The 26,460-nt window shown below is 52.3% G+C and overlaps 1 protein-coding gene across 1 annotated transcript; it reads right to left on the bottom strand.

Moving 5' to 3' along the window:
• Positions 1–481: 481 nt before the first annotated feature.
• On the bottom strand, positions 482–23,818 carry LOC144737501 (purine nucleoside phosphorylase-like). Its single transcript, XM_078620219.1, has 7 exons — positions 23,680–23,818; positions 21,696–21,765; positions 20,412–20,514; positions 9,929–10,032; positions 4,627–4,802; positions 3,745–3,935; positions 482–2,642 (listed from the first exon to the last, which is right to left on the bottom strand). The coding sequence occupies exons 1-7, from the start codon at positions 23,700–23,702 to the stop codon at positions 2,401–2,403; spliced, it is 909 nt and encodes a 302-aa protein (XP_078476345.1). The 5' UTR covers positions 23,703–23,818; the 3' UTR covers positions 482–2,400.
• Between the last annotated feature and the right edge of the window lie 2,642 nt (positions 23,819–26,460).

The following is a 26,460-nucleotide window of genomic DNA, read 5'->3' as shown; positions in this document are numbered from 1 at the left end:
GGAGAGGCCCCACTGAGATGACTTCACGTGGATCCCGGTCACTTTGTGTCTTCTACAATTAATTTCTCAGTTGCCTTATAATATTTTCTCGCATCATACCGCCTATATTATACGCTCCTTGTTTTACGAACATGTCCTAGTTGAGCTTCGAGTGCCACGAAGCGTACACTGAACACTTGCAGAGCAGGGCATCAACAGCAGCTACTCCTGAGAGGCTGTGAGCCACCACCTGAGATAACACGCAATCATCACCAGCGTCCGTGGAGAATATAAGTAGCAAAATTAATTGGTATCAAATGAACACCTTCTTTACATATACGTCCTCTCCATGGCACATCCTATCAGCCCCATAGCCTTCTGCGAGTGCATCATTTGAACATTAATTCAATACAACAAAGCACTGTACCGCTTTCCCCATGCATTGTCTCATCAGCAAAGTCGGGTTTTGTGTGAACCAAAAAAATGCATCAGATCCGTCGTATTTACTCCTTCAATGTTTACTGACGTTCAGGGCAGAACAAATGTGCACACTCAACAGCCACGACGACCCAACAGCACCGATATGCACTGCATGTGGCAACGGCATCTGATGCAATACCCACTCATCTGTTGACATAAATGTCCGGGGCTGCCACGTCCCCCCAATACACATTATCGGCTGCATGCTCACTACCGCACTGTGGCCTAAGAGCAATGGGGATTACCAGTTACGGCGATTTTGAATTATTGCTGAATGGACTTTCTCACGTAAATACGTGAAGCCATTGCCCTGTTCAAATACGTTTTGAGTTGGTCCTCATCTCATATCTACAGCCCTGAGCCGTGGTGGAAATTCCTAGTGACGAAGACGCAAAGTGAGCATGTCACTATAACTTACGCAGATTACGTGGGGCAATTGGTCATTTTAGCCGGGCAATGGCGACTACGCATGTCGTATAGCACTGTGGAGGCAGCGAGGGTTGGTGCATCACACAAATGTGAAACTCCCGTCTCGCGGGCATCATCGTCGCCAAACCCTCGCGTGCCAGAAGGCAGTACAGAAAGTGGATTAGTGTCCATCTTTTTCCACCTGTATAGAGTTGTCTACTGTGCAACATGTGGGATTTCTCCTTCGACTCCCGTTTCCTTCCACATGTATAAGCACTTATTAATAAACTGGAAGTAGATTGATATTCTTGGTTCTTTCGTTAAAGTCACCTAGAAGGGAAATAATAAAATAATAAAAATAAAACAATAAAATTCTCACGTTTCGATTGCAACACAAGCAATCATCATCAGGTGTGAAACCCACAGCAATAATTTTTTGCATATTTTTTTCTTGCTGTGGTTTTTGAAGAAAAAAAAAATATTGCTGTGGTTTTCACACCTGATGATGATTGCTTGCGTTGCAATCGAAACGTCGTGAGAATTGCATTGTTTAATTTTTATTATTTATTATTTCCCTTCTATGTGACTTTACCGAAAGAACCAAGAATATGAATCCCTGCAGTCACGAAAGCTTTAAATCGAAAAATGGAAATAGATTGATAGAGGACCGCAGACATTGGGAAATTAGTGGGAGCCGCTGGCTCTTTACCGCCTGGCTACTGCCTTCCTGCTCATCTGTGGCCCCTCCTTGCACCCGAGTCGTGATCTCTATGAGAGAGCAAATACTGTGAGGCGCGTTACACAACGACATTATTATTATTATGAAATTTAAGGAAAATTACTTTGAGGTTGCCCGAAAACTACTTAACAATTTTTTTATTTTACCATGTAAAGCCCACTGAGCTATGAAGCTCTTTTTCACAAGTGACCTGTCCACCAATGATAGCTCAAAGTGCTTTATCATGTGGAACTTTAGAGCAGCCAAATACTCTCAACGCAGGTTTCTAAATGTGGAGAGAAAAAACGGATGGACCGGAGAAAAATGCACGTGACCACGGGGAGAACATGCAAACTCCAAATATACAGGCGTCAGGGTCAGGATTATTGCTTGTGCTGCAATCGAAACGTCGTGATTCAATTTATTTTATTTTATACCTACGTGACTTTACCGAAAGAACCAAAGAGTACCAGGCGAAGGAGTGCATACCGTGGCACCCCTACAAGGCTGAGTGGAGTAAAGATGCTCATTGCTAAACACTGCAAACATTGAAGAAAAATGCCTCGACTGTGAGAAATGGAACATTGTACTAGAGCAGTGGTTCTTAACCTGGGGTGCAAGATGCCCTTTCTGAGAGCTAAAGGGGTTCAGGCTGCAGTCAAGGTTAAGAACCACTCTACTAGAATGATCCCTAATGGTGGATAACAACCTTCAGACAAAGTATGAACGATCAACAGGGCGCAGATGTCACAATGGTTCGAGTTCATGCAGGGTCCCACGTTTGAGCGACATTCGACCACCGCTGCCACCCCTCTTCATTCGACGGCAGCCGCGGCGTCTCCGCCCTCTCGGTGGAACTGGCCGAGTTGCGCGACGACGGCGCTGACGAGGGTCTGCAGGGCGACGGCGCGCAAGCTGCTCGTATGCAGCACCTCGGCGTGGTTGGTGCGCTCCTCGCTCCGGTAGTTGCTGACGGCCATGTTGGTGATGAGCGTGAGCGCCAACACTCGCAGACCACAGTGGTATGCGCACACGGCCTCGGGCAACGTGCTCATGCCTGCAACGCCATACGCACGCGGGACACGCACGTAACATTATACCCGCATTCATAATCAACGTTTTTGGGTTTAGATCGCGTTATTTATAAATGTGTCGTAACCCTCCACCACCCGACACGGCCAATCAGTAAAAAAGTGTCACGTTGACAAAAGACAAATAGTTCACTGCTTTAGCCCACCGGTGTGTTGAAGCGTGAAACCACAACATTTACAATTTGAGTACGACGTTTCGCTGGTAATTGCATCCAGCATCATCGGGCAATTCGCGAAAGCCTATGTGTTAAACTGATTGGACCCGCATAACACACACATGGGATATGGGGCAACAACCGCCATTCACCGCTAAGCTGGTGGTGGCGTCACCACGGCACTTGTGCCAGGCTATGTGCACTTAAAGGTCACGTGAAGTGTCGAACACTCGCTGGCAGGAGGTCACAGAACAGACCCAGGTGCTATGGGTTGACTCGCAGATGAATCACCTGTGTCTCCTATTATGCCAACTTGCTGCGTTTTAGCCACCCGGTGCTTCACTCATTGTTGTGAGTATAGCCTTTTGCCATCTGTTGTTGCTGGAGGGCGACTGGCTCCAACTGCCAAGTAGCGTACTTCACGAGCCTGGTACCAATCATTGGCAAGTCCACTCAACTGCATATTCCATCTCTTCTGTAGCTCGTGTCGCACCCGTTGAGCCTATCTGGCCGAACAAAATCTATATGGGCATGTGGTGGCTGGGCATGTGGGCTACATGACCCAGTTAACAGCCTTGCCTGCCAGAGGAGCTCACCGATGGGACTGTATCCAGATCTTTCAAGGATTTATGAGCTACTCACACAATCCAGCCTGGTTAAACCCACAGATGTGACGTCACCGCTCACTTACCGTGCAAAATATATCCATTATTGCGCCCTCCCCCCAAAAAAAATACAAAAGTCTATATTTATACTTTTTGCATTGTGTACAGTCTGGAAGCTACCCACATTCCACATTTGAAGTTTGTTGCATGTCGGGAAGTATGTTAAGCATTTCGAACAGACACACATATTCACAAATTTCCCTTTTATATATATAGATAGATGAGGAGCATGTGGCCGTGAGACTCACCCACGGCGTCGGCGCCGAACGATCGCAGGAGGCGGCTCTCGGCCACCGTCTCATAGCAGGGCCCCGTCTGCATGCACAGCACGCCCTCGTGCACCAACTCTGTCACGCCAAGCTGCGCCGCCACACGCGAGCACGTGCGCCGTAAGGCCACGTCGTATGTGTCCGCCAAGCAAGGGAAGCGCACGCCCAGTCTGGGAGAGGGACAAAAGGTGGCAGATGTAAGTGGGGGTGGGGGGGCAGGCAGTGGAGCCATAGTGCCCAGAAAGATGGTGGAAGAGTATGTGGAGGTCGTCCTGGTGCTTGGGGATGGTTGTGATGGTGGTGGAGATAGTGGTGGTGCAGCGGCTAATTGCCCTGAACTACAGACATTCCAGCCTGATTTAGATTTTATCCCACAGCCAACTGCATTGACGATTGTCTGAACCGATCCTGGGCCTCCCCAAGGTTGAATCAGCTTCAAATGAGTCCCTGTTGCAGTGTATAAACAACACCACATTGGAGAAAAAGGCGGCCATGTGTGGTGCTGACCACCCCCCGCCCCCCTTGTGTGCTGTGCTGGCCTTCTAATAGCACTTGCCCCAACAGTCTGTTAAGGCTATAAGGGGAATCTCTGTCTTTTGTTGGTGGTGGTGAAGTGTTGATAATAGAGGTAGAGTTGTTTGTGGTGGTGATTGAGGTTGTGGTGGTGATATAGTTGGTAGTGGATGTGGTGGAATTTTAGTAGGTGGTGAAGATGGTGTTTTTGTAAGTTTCATTGAAATGAGTGTTGGTGTTAAAATCACAGTTGTATTATTCACAGGCTGATAACAAAGAGAGAGCACCCATGACAGCCACAAAGTGAGGGAGGTGGTGGGATGAGGAGGGAGGAGGTCTCGTTCGCACCTTTCATCATTGGGCCCCACTAGGGGGTTGAGGCCCATGAGGCCGGGCAGGTTGATGTGGTCTCTCACGAGCATGATGTCCCCAGCCTTGTAGTCGGGGTTTAGGCCTCCAGCTGCGTTGGTGAGAATCAGTGTCTCGATGCCCATCAGCTTGAACACTCGTACGGGATATGTGATCTGCGATGGAGGCACGCAGCATCAGGTGTATCATCACCATCAGTCATGAGCAATTCCCGACGCGACCAAGGTCACCTCTCAAGGTATTGTGATTTAACATAATATCGAGCACCTCCGCATTATGGTGGCCGTCCACTTTGTCATTAATTTCAACCACACAACAAGGACGTGTCCTGCCCAAGCCCACTCAATTATCTGAACGGTCCAATTGATGTCTCTAACGCGCGTTTATTCTGTAATCCACGTGTTCCTCTCCTGTCTCTCAGTGTCATTACAAGCGTACCCCTCTAAATGCTTATTTGCGCACTTTTCAGCTTTCCATTTTCTTTGTTAATATCTACATGATCCGCATATTGCAGCAAGATGTAGTTATACGCACCGAAATGTGAATTTTCTGTGGGCACGTTGCTGCATGGTAGACACTCATGTGTGTTCTAGACGTCTTGTTTAGCGAACTTATTAGCTAAGCAAAGTGTCACATTTTCTTGGCGCTCGCCATTATACCCTTCCTTATTTGGTACCTCCCTCATCTCCTATGACTCATTCCCATTGGTTGTTATGACGACCGCTGCTGTCTTCACAATATCTGAGATGGTTCGTTGATTTTCCATTCATATCAATGCATTTGTTTCTCCAATGCCACTTGTGGTGAGCATCTTGTAATGACACACTCTAGAGATATATGGATATATATACATGTCTATGTGTAGAGGAAGTACCGTTGTTCACATAATTGTTTTGCCTAACCGGTAACCGCATGAAAAAACAGTAAAACGCAGTTAATACTGATTAGTGTCCCACACGCAGAAATGACTGGAGTAATAAACACAACACTTTTATCATTTTTTCAACGAACAACCGAGCGCAGTGGTGGCCATGGTGGTGGAGTGGTGAGTCTGTGTACTACTGGACTTGCAATGCAGAGGTTGCTGTTCCATTGCATGCTCTGGCGGGGCAGTGGAAACAAGGGGGCAATTGCCTTCAGTCCTCCTGCCAGCTCTGTCCACCCACCAGCATAAATGGGTTCACCACAGGTAGTCTATAATTGGCAGGTAGTGCAGAGTGGGGTGAATTGTGGGTATGTCCATCTCTTCCTGGACGTCTGCTATGTGGAAGAGTAAACCAAATACCCTCTTTAGAGCTCCCTCTAGTGGAGGAGACCCTTCCACTAGCAGTGGCATAAGCCAGCGGCTGCAGGGCTGCTCCTTTACCTTTTATTGACATTAACCTTTTTTGCTGATGAGACAGCCCTGATGGCCTCCCGAAATTCCATGGAGGAGTTACAACAGCATCTACAACACGATTTACGTAAACTTACACTTAATTCCCGAAACTGGTCCTCAATGCTAAAAAGACCAAAGTTATGTTATTTTCAGGCTGCCCCAAACCTGTCTCACCACCTATGCACATGGTGGCTCCGGTCTCGCCCTATTGAGCAGGTTGACAGCTTTAAATATTTATGAATTAGCCTCGACTCGAAACTTTCTATATAGAATGGTGGCCACCGTCAGGGTCCATGTTATGTTGGTATGCATGTAGAACTTCTTTCGCACCCTACAGAGCAAACTGTGCTAATCGGAGGTGCGTGATAAAAACAACAAGCTAAACACAAAAGGCAGTTCTAAAGAAATTAGTTTTCAATAAAGATTTCAAAGTGCATAGCTCCAGTGGCTTCCTAACATCAGAAGGAAGAGCATTCCAGACGGACACAGAAGCGCATCTGAAAGCGCGAAGCAGAAGAGATAAATATTCTGCTTCCATGCCAGCGCCAGAAATTTATAATTAAAAAAACTGATACAGGCAGAAGCCCTAGCCCTTCCCCTCATGGGACAGGGCTTCAGCCTGCATCACATGATCCTGGAAATACCAACTCAGTGACTTTACAGAGCGAAAACTAGGAAACTGGGGAACACGCACTCCAAACGTTTTGGAGGCGGTGGCCATTGGCGAAAACCTGGCCACCGCCAGACTTCACTGTTATGAAGAGATGTACGCATAGCCAAATCAAAAGAAAGGAAGGCGAAAATGCGCCTCGAAAGAAGGAACAACATGCTTCGTAGAGATATGTCACTGGGGGAGAAAGAGCGAGAGACAGAGAGACGACCTGCCAGCCAGGGAGATACAGGGGCTGCCAGTGCCGCGGGGTCCCCATCGGTGTTGGAGGACAAGGGGATGGGATACCTCGTTGTGGCCACCTGAGGACGTTCTAGGCCCTGGCCTTCTCCAGCTGCTCCCTTCTCCATGGAGGGCAAGGACCCTCTAGGCGGCTTTCCGCGAAAAGGAACCTACTTCCAAAAGAGAACTGAGCCAGTGAGGCTTTCATAGTCTGTGGCATGCGTAACTTGCGCTGCTAAATAGCCCATCTGGCAGTTGTCACGGTGACCATAGCCCAAGCATTTCATTTCACCAGGCAAAGGCCTACATCAGTGATGAAACTGGAAGCCAGCTGAAGACTTGGCCTCAGGCTTAAAAAAAAACCTGACCAATGCATCCTGTGCCAATGTTACTGTGTATGCTACATACATTGTGGCCCGGAGGGACAGTGAGAGGCTACAATTAATGGATTCTGGACCTCCTTGTTAGTGGTGCTTTCAACCAAGTCAGGAAGAAGCCAAGAAGGGTCTTCCCTGGATGTGTGCCTAATGAGGAAAAATGGGCAGATTAGGGAAGCATCTACAACAGGGGTGGGGAATCTTTTTTCTGCCAAGGGCCATTTGGATATTTATAACATCATTCGCGGGCCATACAAAATTATCAACTTAAAAATTTGCCTGTTATATTTGGTCAAACATTTCATTAACTCACCCCTAATGTGATGGCTGGAACTGCTTCTCTTTGGTGAGGCATGTGATGTTAGCTGGTATTGATGATGTTGCTACTCGCAACTGCTTTTCCAGGTTTGCTCCTAGATTTATTTAATTTCGAGTCCCGCCTGCGGTTGCCTTGGCAGGGCCAGACCAAATTATTTCACGGGCCTTATATGGCCCGTGGGCCGGACGTTCCCCACCCCTGATCTACAAGAAGAACCACTACCTGCTTTATCGACCTGGTTCTCAGGCACAGCATAGCACTGATCCACCTATTTAGGGACCCTGGAGGGTTCTAATCGGTTTCGGCCATTTGTGCCGGATGGCATCCAAAATATGCTGGTCCAGAAGAAGCTCAGCAGTGGCAGAGGGCTTAAATATGTCACAGATTTCCAGGAGAGGCGGGTTACAATTGATTCTCTCATTACTTTTTACTCTTGTACAACGTTGCGAGATGCAATTTTGCATGAACGAGGCTTTATGAAAAAAAAATTAATTGTTTTACTATCTGAGGATGGAACTTTAGCCTTCATCGTCCTATCCCCACTGTCCCTTCGCTTCTTACTTGTATGGTGCCTGTAGCACTTTTAATTAGTCCTGGCGGGGGGGGGAGGGCACCCCGGACGGGCCTGCCCTGATCTAGACCCCTCGAGTGCAAGCTCCAGTAGAGACCCGTTTCAACCAAAATGGGATGGCTGCTCAGATCAGTCCCTTTAGGCCTTCTGAGTCAGCCTGGGGGAGTCTCTTTCTCAAACCCTCCACAGGAGTAATACTGGATAGGGACATCCTTAGAATCCTGGAGGGGCTCCTCAGGACCCCAATTATCATGGGCCTGGCTCTGAGACCACTGATCTAGGGCCCTACGGCGAACAGTACGACAAACTGCCAAAAGCCCACTGCAGTCTATTGTGCAGGGACATCCGCAGCCAGGACTGGTGTAGGTGGTGTCACCACGGCGCTTGAGGCCCCCACAGAAGGGGCCCGGCAGACGTTGACCATTGCCCGGCAGTTCGGAGGCCTCCACGCTTGGCAGAGGCCACCGTGGAGAGCTGTGCTGGATCATGGAGGCAAGGTAGACCCGAGCCCGATCACTCGTCTAGCATGACGCACCCGCGTGGGGGGGGGGGGGGGTCGATTCTCAGCTTTGAAAGGCCCATCGGGCCAGCCAACATACCTGGGGTCAACCAAATCGTGCCTACCATGTCCCTTCGGCACAAAGAGCGCAGCAGAGAGGCTCAGAATCGTGGGGGGAGTGAAGCGGCAGTTTTTGTTCCACCTTAACCCCACCTGAATATAGTTAAAGCCACCATCCTGCTCAAAGGTGATGATTGAGCCACCATCTACCACCCAGTTTTTCGAATAGACCCTCAAATGTCTCGTTCCATTACACCACTCCGCTCTTCGTTTTGCCCTTGACGACCCCCGATAGAATCCATCATTGCAACCTGTACATTCACCCAAATCCGTCCACCCTGAATATCTGAAGAGACCATCAATGGGCTGTTTTCATCCTTAAGGTCTGTTTCGGGAATAGACTCCCCCGCTCATCTACAGCTTAGTTCCCTCCCTTCACTGCCCCTCTTTTTTACCTATTAAACCAAAACACAGCGCATACTTGCAATTGCACTGTGGGCGCCCTCTTGCTCCGACGTCTGCACTGTCTTTTTCGATGTGTGTGTGTGTGTTTGTCACTGTTATACTAAAACATAGAGCTTTCCACACATGTAACAAACTTTTCATGACACGTTTGACCCGTGTGTGCGTTTCCATTTATGACTGTTGAATGCCTTGTTTGTGAATTTTGCAATAGTTTTATGGACCCTGAACTTTTTCTCGGCAATCTCAATGTTTTGGTTTTGTTGTTGCTGTGTTTCCACACCACTGATCTCCCTTGTGAAATAGCTGGCTAACTGGCGTAACAAATGAACTTAACTTAAACTTTTAACCGAGACACAAGGGCAAATGCACCATGTGGTGACTTGTGCCTGTGCGGTTTGTACGTTCGCACGACCCAATCGGCCTATCAATTACTCACATTCCACTGAACACAATTACCGGTTCCTGACTTTTTTAACAGATTCTTAAATCCTATTACCGGTTACCAGCCCCAGTCGGAAAGGAGCTTTCACCTCTCTGCACCAGCGGCCTGAATGTCCCACTCCTCCAAGGATGTCCCCAGCCCTGCGGAATCAAGCTTGGTGCACCCCAGTGACAACCTCTGCGTGGACAGAGGCGGGGGGAGGGGGCACGCCAGGACCTCCAACCGGATGCCCCTGCATGGCAAGTCCATGTGCCAGCGCTGGTGCTGGAGGCACGCACCTGCTCAATGGAGTGGCCCTCGTATGCGTGCACGCGGCCCTGCATGCACACGCACACCTCCCCGCTCAGCAGCCCAAACAGCAGCCGCCCAGCGTGCCCTGGCACTGCACACACAAGCAGAGATACAGCGAGGAAAAAAGTATTTGATCCTCTGCTGATTTTGTACGTTTGCCCACTGACAAAGAAATGATCAGTCTATAATTTTAATGGTAGGTTTATTTGAACAGTGAGAGACAGAATAACAACACAAAAATCCAGAAAAACGCATGTCAAAAATGTTATAAATTGATTTGAATTTTAATGAGGGAAATAAGTATTTGACCCCCTCTCAATCAGAAAGATTTCTGGCTCCCAGGTGTCTTTTATACAGGTAACGAGCTGAGATTAGGAGCACACTCTTAAAGGGAGTGCTCCTAATCTCAGCTTGTTACCTGTAAAAAAGACACCTGTTCGTGGAAGCAATCAACCAATCAGATTCTAAACTCTCCACCATGGCCAAGACCAAAGAGCTCTCCAAGGATGTCAGGGACAAGATTGTAGACTTCCACAAGGCTGGAATGGGCTACAAGACCATCGTCAAGCAGCTTGGTGAGAAGGTGACAACAGTTGGTGGGATTATTCGCAAATGGAAGAAACACAAAAAAACTGTCAATCTCCCTCGGCCTGGGGCTCTATGCAAAATCTCACCTCGTGGAGTTGCAAAGATCATGAGAACGGTGAGGAATCAGCCCAGAACTACACGGGATGATCTTGTCAATGATCTTAAGGCAGCTGGGACCATAGTCACCAAGAAAACAGTTGGTAACACACTACGCCGTGAAGGACTGAAATCCTAAAATGCCCGCAAGGTCCCCCTGCTCAAAAAAGCACATATACATGCCCGTCTGAAGTTTGCCAATGAACATCTGAATTATTCAGATGACAACTGGGTGAAAGTGTTGTGGTCAGATGAGACCAATATGGAGCTCTTTGGCATCAACTCAACTCGCCGTGTTTGGAGGAGGAGGAATGCTGCCTATGACCCCAAGAACACCATCCCCACCGTCAAACATGGAGGTGGAAACATTATGCTTTGGGGGTGTTTTTCTGCTAAGGGGACAGGACAACTTCACCGCATCAAAGGAACGATGGACGGGGGCATGTACCGTCAAATCTTGGGTGAGAACCTCCTTCCCTCAGCCAGGGCATTTAAAATGGGTCGTGGATGGGTATTCCAGCAAGACAATGACCCAAAACAGACGGCCAAGGCAACAAAGGAGTGGCTCAAGAAGAAGCACATTAAGGTCCTGGAGTGGCCTAGCCAGTTTCCAGACCTTAATCCCATAGACAATCTGTGGAGGGAGCTGAAGGTTCGAGTTGCCAAACGTCAGCCTCAAAACCTTCATGACTTGGAGAAGATCTGCAAAGAGGAGTGTGACAAAATCCCTCCTGAGATGTGTGCTAACCTGGTGGCCAACTACAAGAAACGTCTGACCTTTGTGATTGCCAACAAGGGTTGTGCCACCAAGTACTAAGTCATGTTTTGCAGAGGGGTCAAATACTTATTTCCCTCATTAAAATGCTAATAAATTTATAAAATTTTTGACATGCGTTTTTCTGGATTTGTGTTGTTGTTATTCTGTCTCTCACTGTTCAAATAAACCTACCATTAAAATTATAGACTGATCATTTCTTTGTCAGTGGGCAAACGTACACAATCAGCAAGGGATTAAGTACTTTTTTCCCTCACTGTACCCCCCCGCGCTGCCTTAATGTGCAAGACTGCCGACTTTCATGTACGCAACATTTCCCGTTTCCGCAAATCTCTCCAATATAGCAGCAGAAACAATGATTAATGCGATCTAGATTTTAAATTTTCGTGACTGCAGGGATCCATGCTCTTTGGCAATCGAAACGTCGTATTATATTATTATTTAATTTATTTTCTTTCTACGCGACTTTATCGAAAGAACCAAAGAGTAATTCCTGCAGTCACGAAAACTTCGAATCTAATTGATTGATTTGTTTATTCTTTAAATTTTTTTTTATCTTCCAAGGGTTTTCATTTGATTGGTAGTTGCTATAAATAGGATTCCGTGCTCACATATAATTATTAGTCAACAGCATTGTTGGACGCAACGAGCATCAATGACGCTATGTGAATTAAAATAGGTGGGTGAAGGCGGTGGAGGGTGAAGGCGGTGGAGGGTGAAGGTGGAGGAGGGCGGGGGGGGGAGGAGGGTGAAGGGGAGGAGGGCGGGGGGGAGGAGGGTGGGGGGGGAGGAGGGTGAAAATGGAAGAGGGTAGAGGTGGAGGAGGGGGGGGAGGGTGGAGGAGGGTGGGGGGAGAGGGTGGAGGAGGGTGGGGGGGGAGGAGGGTGGAGGTGGAGGAGGGTGGGGGGGGAGGAGGGTGAAAATGGAAGAGGGTGGGGCGGGAGGAGGGTGGGGGGAAGGAGGGTGGAGGAGGTTGGGGGAAGGAGGGTGGAGGAGGGTGGAGGAGGGTGGGGGGAGGAGGGTGGGGGGGGAGGAGGGTAGGGGTGAAGGAGGAGGGTGAAAATGGAGGAGGGTGGAGGTGGAGGAGGGTGGAGGAGGGTGGGCGGAAAGAGGGTGGGGGGGTGGGTGGAGGAGGGTGAAGGCGGGGGGGATGGTGAACGCAGGGTGCAGAGGCGGGGGGGAGGAGAAAGGGGGGATCCCCCCATATAAAACCACCGGTTGTGGGGCTTCATGGCCGCGTCTCTTCTCAAGATGATGGCTGTGCAGTGTTTGAGGAGGAGATAACTGTGTACCCTGATTCAATAAGCAATCGCCTAAAGTTTCGACCTTACTGGCACTGATCGGGATGGTCTGGGCACTGAACGCCCTGCTGGTATGTGCGGTTCCAATGGGAATAATCTGGAAGAAGCATTTTACTTGGTGCACCTATCATAATAAGGACTAAACTATGTACTTATATATATGTAGTGGTGGTGTTGACGTGCGCCGACTGTGACAGTGATGGATCACGGGGCGGCGCGGGGTGCGGGGTTGGGCACGCGTTGTGGGCGTGGTGTGGACGCGCGCGCCGGGAGTGACAGATGACGGGGCGGCGCGGCGTGGGTGGTGAGGCACGATGAGATGTGGGAAAACAGGATCGTAGCCAGCGCCGAGTGATTGGTCGAATAAGTGGGTGCTCGCAGCGACGTCCGCAGGTGGGGTATAAAGGGGGACGCGCGAGAGCACTCGGGGAGAGTTACCCAGTTGAAGACCCGAAGACGGAGCTGAAGACCTAGTGCCCCGAGACCCCTAGTCCCGCCATCCTTGTGGGGACCGGGGCCCTGTGTGGCTCGGAGGCGAGGCTGTGGGACCCGGGGTCCGACGCCCACGTGGGTCGGGCTGGGGACCCACAGTCAAGACGGATACCCCGGGCAGGGAGTGTCCCGAGTAGCTCAGTGGCGTTAGTCGCCGAGTAGCTAAGTGGGTGTTGGTCACCCGAGTAGCTCAGTGGCGTTAGTCGCCGAGTAGCTAAGTGGGTGTTGGTCACCCGAGTAGCTCAGTGGCGTTAGTCGCCGAGTAGCTAAGTGGGTGTTTGTCACCCGAGATACTAAGTGGGTGTTTGTCACCCGAGATACAAAGTAGGTGTTAGTCACCTGTGAACGAGTTTGGTAAAATAAAGAGTGTGTTACCCGTGAAGTCGTCTCCCGCCGAGTTACTACACTACAACTGGCGTCAGAAGTAAACCTGTCTTCAAGAAGTATGGACACGAGGAAGACTACCCGTACCCACGAGCGAGGTCGGGACGACGACGGCGTACCGGGGACACCAACCTCGGGAGGAGAGGACGAGGAGTTGCCGCCGATGCAGCACTTCGCGGTGATGGCCGACGCTCCGCTTGCCTCCGACACCAGCCTCCAAGACGCGCACTCCCGGTTGGCGGAGTTGCTACTCGCCGCCGCCGCTGTCTTGGCTGACATCTCCGTTCCGGCGAGCGGGAGAACGGCTGCGGGGTTGGTGGAGGAAGCGACGTCGGAGGAATCCCGCCAAAAGGCGCTTCGCGCCAAAAGTCTGGAAGTTGCCGCCGTTTTTGGGGGGCCGCCATCGATTGGCGGGAAACACGGACGCCACGTGGCCGGACACCTCCGCTCAGCGCAGCCCACGTCATCAGCGCGCGCCGGAGCTCTCCATTTTGCGCCTGACAACCGAGCCGACATTTTACACAACTACAGCGGAGCGCGGGAAAATCTCTCCGACGTCGACGACGATCGGGTCCTCCAGCAAAGATTGCCCGCGCTGTCGGCGTTCAAGGCGGATGGGGGCGACTGGGGAGCCTTCCAACGAAGGTTCCTCGCTCATCAGGAGATGTCGGGGTGGTCCGACACCACTGCCCTGCGTGCGTTGCCAGCGATGCTCGACGACGACGCGCTTGCAGCCTTCACATCTGCTGCAAGGTCGTCCCGCTCTACGCTCCAGGACGCACTACACCTGATGGCGAAGGTGTTCGGACCGCCCTCCACGTGTCGCCACCAGTTCTACGATCGGCGGAAGGCGGCTGGAGAAACGACGCTCGCCTATCGCACGGCACTGCTCGCCTTGGCGGACGCAGCTTTTCCCCGCATGGATAAGGAGGGGAAGGACGCCATGGTGACGGAGCAGCTGCTGGCGTTGGCCCACGAGTTGGGGGTCCACATCAATGTGGGGGACGAGATGGATATCTGCTCCCTGGCGATCGCCACGAGCATTCACGCATACGAGGTCCTCAAACGCAAGCCGGGGGTCGTCTGCAAATGGGCGGGGAACGCGGCACTGGCCGCCACGATCGCCGAACCTCAGCCAGCTGCGGATCAGGAGCAGGCCTTCGCTGCATCGCGTCCGGGGGAGTGGAGAACGGGAGGTCGTTCGCCCACACATTCACCCCGCAAGCTGGAGCAACCGAAACCTACGACGTCCGTCGTCTGCTACAACTGCGGCCTTCGGGGTCACGTCGCAGCCGGGTGCCGGGCCCCGCGTCAGCGCGCCACAGGACCACGTCGAGACGACGACCAGGGCCACAAGTCATCCCAACAAAACCCGGCAAGTCGCGGCACCTCACACGTTCGGTCCACAAACACGGCACATTCGGGTCGCCGCTTGGCGGTGGGGGGTTCGCGGCTGGGTGCCGGGGGTTCACTTCGGCGAGGGGGGTCCGTACGCGGCCCGCAAGCAGTCGAGTGGTCCGAATTGGCCCACAGGATCGTGGCTGCGTCGGCCGGGTCGTCCGTGGTAACGGGGTTTATTGACGGGGTTGAGGTCCGGGTGCTTGTGGACACGGGTGCGTCGGCCACCATCATCTCGGACCTTATTTATAACATTCTTCCCGTCCAAAGTAGACCCCTTCTGCCAGTAGACGTGCCATTTTATGCGGCGAATGGGGGATCCCTGGGGATCATCGGCCAGATTCGGGCGACTATTTGCATTGGTGACATCAAATTGGCGGGCCCTATTTTTGTATCATCATCGCTGGCCGTTCCCTGTTTGCTAGGTACGGACTTTTTGTCCAAAATGCCCATCAAAATTCTTATAGATCAGGCCTGCATAGAGCTTCCGTCAGGTCGGCGGGTTGCGTTCTTGACGAGCCCTACCAAAATGCGCACGGTTTGTGCGACGGTGCAGGCGCTGGCAACTCACACTGTACGGGTGCCCCCGGGATCGCAAATGTTAGTACCCCTTCGGTTGAGGAAGCCACTCGAGGTGGGTGCGGAGGCACAGGGGGTGCTGTTGGGGCCGTCTAACAGGGCCAGAAGGGGCCTCGACTTAGCGGTTGCTCAAACCATGGTGAGAGGGGACAGTGAGCCGTTCGTAATGGTCCTGAATACGGGGTCGCGGCCGGCCGTAATTGCGCAGGGAACGGTGCTGGCTCACGCCGCGCCGCTACCCGTTGAGGAACGGCTCGTGGCTCAAGCAGATTTCACTGTCAAGTCGCATCCTCCAAGTGATGAGGGGACTGAGTGGTTGGACTCGTTGTGTGCCGGTTCTGCTAACTTGTCCGAGGTGCAATTGGGAGCATTGAGGGGTTTGCTACTCGAGTTTGCTGACGTGTTCAGCAAACATAAGTACGATATCGGCTGCACTGACCTGTTGCGCCACCACATAGCTACAGGGGACGCGGCCCCTATTCGTCAGAATCCCTTCCGGCTCAGCCCAGCCGAGAAGGAGCATGTGCAATCGGCGGTTAATGATATGTTGGCGGCCGATATCATTTCGCCCTCTTCTAGTCCGTGGGGTGCTCCTATTGTCCTAGTAAAGAAACAGGACGGGTCCTTGCGCTTTTGTGTCGATTTCCGCCGCTTAAACAAAATCTCGATGGCGGATGCGTATCCGCTCCCCAGGATGGATGAGTCGCTGGATGCCTTGGCGGGAGCACAGTTTTTTTCCACACTCGATCTGCTTTCTGGATTTTGGCAATTGCCACTCGATAACGAGTCTAAACCTAAAACTGCTTTCCGGACACCCGGTGGCCTATTTGAATTCAACCGTTTGCCCATGGGCTTACATTCCGCTCCCGCCACGTTCCAGAGACTCATGGAATTGGTTTTGTCGGGCCTCCAATGGGATACCTGTTTGATTTATCTCGACGATATCATCGTCTTTAGTCGGACTTTTGAGGAGCACCTCCAGCGACTGAGAGCGGTGTTCCTCAGGATGCGTTCCGCTAAGCTTAAATTTAAACCGGCTAAATGTTTTCTGCTTCGGGAATCGGTCAGGTATTTGGGCCATATCGTCAGTCGTTCAGGGATCTCCACGGACCCTGCTAAGACACATTGCGTCAGCTCATGGCCAACGCCAACCTCGGTCACGGAGGTTCGCAGTTTCATTGGTTTCGCCTCCTATTACCGTCGTTTTGTCAAGCAATTTGCCACCATAGCCAGGCCCCTGCACGCTTTGACGGCTAAGGGGGTGCGGTTTCACTGGGGGGCGGAAGAGGAGGCTGCGTTCTGCTCCCTTCGTGACACCTTGGTGCAGGCTCCCCCCTTGTGTTACCCCGATTTCACACAACCGTTTTTGCTTGACACAGATGCCAGCAACACGGGTATCGGGAAGGTGCTCTCACAGGTGGTCGGGGGGGTTGAACGGGTGGTCGCCTACGGTAGTAGAGTTCTTTCCCCTGCCGAACAACGCTATTGCGTAACTCGTCGTGAATTGTTAGCGATTGTGGTTTTTACACAGCAATTCAGGCCGTATCTTTACGGCCGTCATTTTACGGTCCGTACGGACCATGCGGCTCTACAATACGCTATGCGCGTGGCACAGCCATCGGGCCAATTGTCCCGATGGTTGGAGGTCCTTCAGGACTACCAATTCACGACGATTTACCGCAAGGGATTGCGACACTCAAATGCGGACGCCTTGTCGCGGTTGCACGGACTGCACATGTTTGTTGGGATCGGCGCGGTGCAAACCCCCGGTCGCCGGCACCCCGGGAGTTGCGCTCGCCGCCACTGACACCCCGGGAGTCGACGCCCCCACGGGGAGGGATTCGCTGTTGTCGTTGCCCCTCATTGAGTGGGGCCGTCTCCAAATGTCCGACAGCTCCCTACTTACGCTACGTCGGAAAGTTGGCGCTCCCGAGGTAGGGGAGGCGCGGGTCGGTTCCTGGGTGTGCAGACAGGGCCTTTTGATGAAGTGGGACAACATGTCCCGGCGTCACGTGCTCGTTGTGCCTGTTGCTATGCGGGGTAGGGTCGTTCTGGCAGCTCATGAACGGCTCATGCATCTGGGTTTTCACAAAACGCTCGCCCTAATCCAGCGAGACTATTATTGGCCGGGGATGGGTAACGACGTGGCGAATATTCTTAAGGGATGCGTAGGGTGCGCCAAAAGGAAACCGCCACCATTGGCAGCTAATCCACCGCTGCAATCCATTCAAGTTTCGCGTATAAACGAATTGGTTGCGTTGGACATCTTGGGGCCCTTTCCTGCTACACCAAGGGGAAATAGGTTCCTGCTGGTTGGCGTGGAATACTTCACCCGATGGCCTATGGCATGGCCGCTCGCCAACCAGTCGGCTGCGGCGGTGGCGGACGCCTTTGTCCAGGGTTATGTTTTGGACAAGGGCGCCCCCGAACGCTTGCTGACGGATCAAGGAAAGAATTTTTCGAGCGTTTTGTTGCGCGAGGTGTGCGACCTGTTGGGTACAAAGAAAGTGCGTACTTCCCCCTACCACCCGCAGACTGACGGGATGGTTGAGCGTCTGAACAGGACGATTACGTCTATGTTGTGCCAACAGGTCTGCGACGATCAGGTTGATTGGGACTTACAGGTGCCGGGGGTACTCGCGGCCTATCGAATGGCCCCTCATGCGGCGACGGGGTTTTCCCCATTTTTTCTTATGTATGGGCGGGAGGCCGATCCGGCCATGGACGTCCAACTGGGGATTTCCCAGCCACGTGCAAAATCTAAATTGGCAGACCACATCAAATTTAATATCGCCAAATTGACTGAAGCGCGGGAGGCGGCGAGGTTGAATTCGCGCTCGCGGCAAATTGCGAACGAGAGATTGCATGAGCGGAGGGTGCATACGCATGATTGGAAACCAGGCGATAAGGCCTGGCTGCATTGTCCACATGCACCGTTGGCTACGTCCCCCAAGTTGTTGAGACCTTGGAGGGGACCGGTGGAAATTGTGCGGGTTGCACGACCCCAGAGTATACAGATTAAATGGGAAAAACGCCGTTGGTACGTGCACCCCTCCCGACTGAAGCCCTATGCGGCACCGTGTGACCCCGTTCTGTGCCGTAACGACCGGGCGTGTGATGTGACCGTCGACTCGGGGAGGGAGGTGTCGCAGGCTGATCCTCACGTGTCTCCACCTGACCCACCCCCAGGTGCCTCGGGCTTGACGGCTGCTGACCGTCGGGAGCCTGAACCCCGGGGCACGCACGGGTCCTCGATGCCTGGCCGATGTCTTCCTGAACCGCCGGCACCACCGGACGTTCAACCGCGTCTGGTGCCGTACGACGGACCGGCAAGGCGGACTCGGGCTAGGGCACAACAATTTTCATGAAGACGTTTTTCTCAACACCGAGCTCGCCCGGTGTTCCCCTCTGCCGGGGTAATGTCCCGTTGTAGGGACGCTCGGAAAGAATGGGACACTGCACGAGTCGAAAGAAAAAAAAAAATTTCCATTTATTTTCCTTTCTGCATACACATTGCTATTGTCACTCGCCGGTTTGTATATATTGTTCTATTGTCGCGGTGGCATTGGTTGATGGTTGCGGATGGTAGTGTTCGCGTCGTGTTGTGTTGTTACGTTAGTTGTTGTTCTTCTTGTTGTGTTGTGTTACGGGGCACACAGGGGGGTTTGTATATTTTTATAGCAGCCGGGTCGGCTGCGAGCTATGTGGTAGGGGGTGATGTAGTGGTGGTGTTGACGTGCGCCGACTGTGACAGTGATGGATCACGGGGCGGCGCGGGGTGCGGGGTTGGGCACGCGTTGTGGGCGTGGTGTGGACGCGCGCGCCGGGAGTGACAGATGACGGGGCGGCGCGGCGTGGGTGGTGAGGCACGATGAGATGTGGGAAAACAGGATCGTAGCCAGCGCCGAGTGATTGGTCGAATAAGTGGGTGCTCGCAGCGACGTCCACAGGTGGGGTATAAAGGGGGACGCGCGAGAGCACTCGGGGAGAGTTACCCAGTTGAAGACCCGAAGACGGAGCTGAAGACCTAGTGCCCCGAGACCCCTAGTCCCGCCGTCCTTGTGGGGACCGGGGCCCTGTGTGGCTCGGAGGCGAGGCTGTGGGACCCGGGGTCCGACGCCCACGTGGGTCGGGCTGGGGACCCACAGTCAAGACGGATACCCCGGGCAGGGAGTGTCCCGAGTAGCTCAGTGGCGTTAGTCGCCGAGTAGCTAAGTGGGTGTTGGTCACCCGAGTAGCTCAGTGGCGTTAGTCGCCGAGTAGCTAAGTGGGTGTTGGTCACCCGAGTAGCTCAGTGGCGTTAGTCGCCGAGTAGCTAAGTGGGTGTTTGTCACCCGAGATACTAAGTGGGTGTTTGTCACCCGAGATACAAAGTAGGTGTTAGTCACCTGTGAACGAGTTTGGTAAAATAAAGAGTGTGTTACCCGTGAAGTCGTCTCCCGCCGAGTTGCTACACTACATATACATAATAGTTGTTTGCCTTTTGTTTCATAATACATTTTATTTTTTTTACGCTTTTGCTGATTTGTAAAGTCTTACATAAACATAACAGGTGACATGTTATCATGTAAAGCAACCATAAACACATGACAAGACATAGGTTTACAATTTATGAGTAAAACTCTATCTACACAATATACATAGACGTAAAATATAACAACTTAAATATCTTGGGAACAGTAGCCAATAAGTTGTTTTGATTGGCATATTTGAATTCAGCACATCAAATACATAACAAACAGCACATTTCATCTCTGAAGCAGACGACGTCTAAAAAAAATTTGTAGACCAGTACTTACACGGGCATTTGATTGAACGAGTTTTGACTTCACTGACGCTCACCAGCATGGTACGTACCGGTGGTCTCGAGGAAGTTGGGGATGTCCCGGTAGTGGAATACGGTGGCATCGCACAGCTGAGTGGCCAGGTCTCCGAGGCCGGAGCCGCACACGATCGCGACCTCCACACACGCGCGTGTGGCGAGCGGTCACGTAGCGGTTAGAGCGCCGCGCTACGAACCCAGCGAACGGACTTCTTTCGGTAAAGTCACGATATGTATAAAATAAAATAAATTAAATACCTACGTGACTTTACTGAAAGATCCAAAGAGTATGGATCCCTACAATCACAAAAACTTCAAATCTAGATTCCAGCGAACGGAGTTCGATCGCCGCTCATGGCCAACATCGGTGACGAACATCTGAACCGGTCCTCGGCTTCACCTAGATCGACTCAGCCTCAAATGGGTAGCTGGTGCGGTGCGTAAACATTGCCACTGGGGAGACAAAGGGGGCCGGGCGTGGTGCTGGCCACCCACCCCTTTGTGTACCGTGACGGCTTTCATAGGTGCTCGCGAATAACACATGCCCCAACAGTCTGTTAAAGCTATGCAATGATCCTTCGGTTTAAGATGCCATCGTTTAACGATATTTCATTGAACAATCCGCCTCCCATAGGGTCCCATTGTTTCTATTAACGCTACATTTTCGTTTAACGATATGACGCGGCTGCCAATTTCGGCCAATCGGAGTGCTCCTAAGTGGACTCGGCAGACCTCAGCCAATCAGCGATGCCCTTTAATGAGCGTTTTGAGAGCAACCGGCTAGTTTAACCCATCCAATTTTTTTTTAATGCTCAATTTATGCACCTTTTTACGCTATTAATTGTTTATTCACGTTTGTATTAATGGTAATTAATATGTTCTTAGAACGTTTATTAAAATTGCGTGTTTCAATATAATAAACTACGTTTTTAGGGTGAAGGTCAACAACTAACGATCGTCTTGGAACAAATTGAGTCTTTAACATGTATTTCCTATATTCGATAAACGATATCTTCAATAAACGATTCATTTTCGTGGAACCAATAGATATCGTTAACCGTGGGACCGCTGTACGGGGAATATTTGTCTTTGTTTAATGATAGTGACTGTGGTGGTGGTAGTGGTGGTGAGCTAAGTGACTGTGGCTGCAGTGGTAGTGGTGATAATAAAAGTGACTGGTTGTGGTGGTAGTAGTTGTGTTGAGAAAAATGACTGTGGCTGCGGTGGTGGTAATACAAGTGACTGGTTGTGGTGGTGGTGACGATAGTGACAGTGGTGGTGGTAGTGGCGGTGTTGATGATGTGGAGGCTGCGAGCCACCTTTGGTCGGTGCTCCGTGCGGGACAGCAGCCACTGCGCTGTCAGCTCATAGTCTTCGTACGCGTATCGCCTGGACGAGCGCACGTACACACACGTTCACACCTCCTCACCCATCATCCTCCTCGCTACCACCCGTCATGTTCCTAAACCTCAAATCCACTCCATCCCTTTCGGCTTCTCCTCCACCCTGGCTGCAGCGTGACAGCGATCATGAGAGCAGCCCGGCTGGCAGAATGGGATGCGAGCACTGCATTCGAACTCCTAGGGGCGACTGCTTTTTTTTAAGGATCCACCCAACGCAATGTCAGCATGGGAGGTGAGGTCGTGGCAGCACCTCCATCGAGGCAGGGCCATGTCGTCGCAGGGCGCCACAGTGGAGCGGTTATCTAAACCAGGGATCCCCAACCCCCGGGCCGCGGACCGGTACCGGTCCGTGACCTGTTAGGAACCGGGCCGCACAGCAACAGGAGGTGAGCGGTGAGTCCGCGCGTGGCCCGTCAATTATTTTATTGACCACTTCCGTCCGCGCCTCTTTCCCGCACTGCGGACTTGTCTCAGTCACAGTTTTGGTAAGCCCACAAGCTCTAACCCCCTAGCCAAAATGAGTAAAAAACAAACTTCGCTACAGAGCGGCTTTGAAAAGGGGGAAAGACCCAATGATGACCCCCCCCCCCCCGGTCCGTAAAAACCGGTCCCTGGTGCCAAAAAGGTTGGGGACCGCTGCTCTAAACTACCGCTTGCCACGAATCACTCGGGGAGAACGGCTTCACTCAGCTCGTCACCGCCCAGCCGTGGCAGGAAGCCAGGGTCTTAGATCGGTTCGCCTCGCGTGCTAGCACGACAAACCAGTGACCCACCCACCCCTCATGCTCAGGCCACAGCTGTAGCCATACTGTCTCGCATCAGCGTTCATAGCTGTCCCCCGTGGTGGCTATGCACGTGGCTTGGAATCCAGCGCCGTGAAGGCTCACAGGGACAAGGGCAGCAAAATTAATAAGTTATATTTTAAAATGTTTTTTTTTTAAACACGCTTTAATGAAATGTACCGTACGAGTAATGGCAGAACTCCACGACTCCAGGAAGTGGACCCGAAGCTTGCCATAACGTAAGGGACTGTGAGCGTGGACAATTAGACCCAAGCCGAAACATAACATATACAACAGATTGCTTAAAAAGATATATATTTTTAATGATAGAATAGTATTGTCATCAGTATGACATAAATATACCAAGTTTGCAGTCAATACAACATTGGGAAGTGGGTTAAAATTGAGTTATTAGATTTGAGGATACGACAACAGAGTGAGTTAAATAAAAGCGTGTAAATGCAAAAATCTGGACTCCACCACGTCTGTCTCGACTGCATGTGGTGGAGTGTTTCCCCCCTCGCTCGCATGCGCGGGGATTTCTCGCCGGGTGCTCCGGATTTTTCCTCCCACATGTATACGCACTCGTTAATTGGCTGGTAACTGAATATGTAGAGGACTGCAGAGCTTGCAGGCGTGGTTTCTGGCAGCAACATTAAAACACATTTTTTTCTTCTTGGTTCTTTCGGTAAAGTCACGCAGAAGGGAAGTAATAAAATAATAAAAATAAAACATAATAAATAATTTTTATTATCTTATTACTTCCCTTCTCCGTGACTTTACCGAAAGAACCAAGAAGATGGATCCCTGCAGTCACGAAAGCTTTAAATCGAAACACATTTTTTTAATTGCACAGTTAAGTAATTATATTTTTTCATTTGCTATACAGCCGAATACACGACAAATCGCGAACCTTAAACACCCAGTCGTTCATAAAAGTTGAAGGCAGTATAGTACTATAGTAATAGAGCAAGTGCAGAATCAGTGAACCGGAATTGATAACTTTAAAGCATTTAGCGCGGGGCCCTTGAAAGTACGGGGCCCGCAGTATTTGTCGCTACTTTTGCTACGAGGATCATCCGGCACTGCAGATTATTATGACAATCGTAACTGCTTACCCACAACGCTTCGAATCAGCCATTTCGCCTCGACCGCTGCTTCTCTTCGGCCTCCCTCCTGACGCTCGTCCCTGGCTTCAGTGTCCACACAAGCGGCCACTCCGATCCGTGCGCCCGTGCAGACAGCGGCGAGGGTCACTCTCTCGCCTCCCCCCTCCCTCCCCCCTCGCCTTCCCCCTCGCCTTCCCCCTCGCCTCCCCCCTCTCGCCCCCCCTCTCGCCTCCCTCCCCCTCTCGCCTCCCCCTCTCCCTCCCCCCTCGCCTCCCTCCCCCCTCGCCTCCCTCCCTCCCCCTCTCGCCTCCCTCCCTCCCCCTTTCGCCTCCCTCCCTCCCCCTCTCGCCTCCCTCCCTCCCCCACTCGCCTCCCTCCCTCGCCTCCCCCCCTCGCCTCCCCCCTCGCCTCCCCCCTCGCCTCCCCCTCTCGCCTCCCCCCCCTCTCTCTCATTGCCTGAACTGCGGGCGACTGCGGTCACCACGCAGTGCCTGGCGGTGATTCGCGGCGTGAAGGTGTGGAAGGGGTGTGGAGGGGGTAGGGGGGTGTGGAGGGGGTAGGGGGGTTGGAGGGGGTGAGGGGTGTGGAGGGGGTGAAGGGGGGGGAGGGGGTGGAGGGGTGAGGAGGGGTGGAGGGGGTTTTGAGGTTGAAGGGGGGAGATGTGGAGGGTTAGGGGGGCGCAGGGGGCAGGGGGCAAGAAGGGGTTTAGAGAAAGTTTGGCGAGTCGAAGGCTCCGAGGCTCTGGAGGTAGAACAGATTTTCCCATTTTCTCATTGCTGGAGTGGAGCCGGAGTCGCGATGGAGCTACTGCAGCCGAGGTCGCTGGAGCAGAGCTGGGGATGCAGAGAACAGGAGTGGAGCTGGAACTGATAGTCACTGGATATGAAGTAGAGCTGGAACGGGGCTTATGGGAGTTGGGGGTCACCAGAGCGGAGCCGGAGCAGGAACGGGGTTCACTAGAGCTGGCATTGCCGGATGAAGGTAGTGCACGGCCTGTAGCGTATGTTATGAAGGGGCCCGAACAAAATATTTCAACACATTTTTAACTTGCATAGTAAAGTAATGGTATTTTTTCATTTGCTATACAGCCAGATAATCCGACAAATCGCTAACCTTAAACACACAGTCGTTCATAAAAGTTGAAGGCGGAATCGTACTATAGTAATAGAGCAAGTGCAGAATCACTGAACCGGAATTGATAGCTTGAAAGCATTTAGTGCGGGGCCCTTGAAAGTACGGGGCCCGTAGCTACTACACATGTAGTAGCTGCTACATGTGTGTAGCTACTACACGTGTGTAGCTACTACATGTGTAGCTGCTACTACATGTGTAGTGGTGATACGCGCTGGGGTAGGGATCGTGTGTCAGCGCGTAGTGATTGGCTGTGTGTGTTGGTGACGCGCGCTGACGGTGAAGGATCAGGGGTCAGCGCGGGGTCATGGGTTATGTGGTAGTGATTGGCTGTGTGCCGGTGACGCGCTTGAGAGGGAGTGATCGTGTGGCAGCGCGGCGTGATTGGTTGTGTAGTGGTAACACGCGCTGGGGAAAACGGATCGTAGGAACAGCGCGTCGTGATTGGTCAACTAAGGAGCGATGCTCACGTCGAGGTCCGCATACACTCCGTCTCCCGTGAGCGGGGACTATATAAGGGGATGCGCACAGGCGCACGGGGGGAGAGTACCAGCGAAGACTGAAGACGGGGGAGGAGGCGGAACCCTGGGACCCGGGGCCGAACGTCCGTGAGAGGGCCGGCTCGTGGGACTCAGAGGTTGTGGCCCACGCCCAAGCTGGGGTGGGCCTGTAGGCTCCACGGACGTTACGGGGTCAAGTGAAGTGTGTGTAGCCGGAGGAATAGAAGCTACACGAGTCAAGTGAAGTGTGTGCAGCCGGAGGAATAGAAGCTACACGAGTCAAGTGAAGTGTGTGTAGCTGGAGGAATAGAAGCTACACGAGTCAAGTGAAGTGTGTGTAGCTGGAGGAATAGTAACTACACGTGTCGAGTGAAGTGTGTGTAGTCCGAGGAATAGAGACCACTCGTTGTATAGTGACAAGTCAAGATTTAATAAAAAGTGTGTTACCCGTCAAGGAGTTTCCTGCCGTCATTCAAATACTTCAACTGGCGTCAGAAGTGAAACAGTCTTCCAAGCATGGATACAAGGAAGACCCGTCGGACTCACGAGATTGACCGCGAGGATAACCTTGACGACTCGGGCCAGCTGGCATCGGGGGGTGAGGAAGAAGAAATGCCGACGCCGCAGGATCCGCCGAGGGCGCCGGACGAGCGATTGGGGACCGAAGCCGTGCTCCGCGAGGCGCACTCCCGTCTGGCGGAGCTGCTGCTCGCCGCCGCGTCCATCCTGGCGGAGATCAGCACGTCGGGAGGAGCGGGGACGTCGGCGGACATTCAACAGGGTCGCCCCGCGGATTCCCGCCAAAATGACTGGGGGATTCCCGCCCTTTCTACTGTGCGGCCATCTTTTGGCGGGAACGGCGAGCACCACGTGGCGGCGGTTCTCCAAGCGCGCCCGCTTACGTCATCAACGCGCGCTGCGGACCGCCATCAGACACCCGCCATTGGGGCCGCCATCTCGCACACCGACGGAGCGGCGGAGAGGAACCACGAGGCAGAGGACGACTTCATCTTTCAACAGCGCCTTCCAACATTGTCAGCCTTCAAGGCGGATGGCGGGGACTGGGGCCAATTCCAGCACAGATTTCTGGCGCATCAGGAAATGTCCGCCTGGTCCGATGCTACGGCGCTGCGGGCACTGCCTGCCATGTTGGACGACA

Source organism: Lampetra planeri, chromosome 70, assembly GCF_965212315.1.
Source record: "Lampetra planeri chromosome 70, kcLamPlan1.2.h2, whole genome shotgun sequence".
NCBI lineage: Eukaryota > Metazoa > Chordata > Hyperoartia > Petromyzontiformes > Petromyzontidae > Lampetra > Lampetra planeri.
Note: the sequence above shows the minus strand (reverse complement) of the source record. Positions and strands in the feature narration are given on the sequence as shown.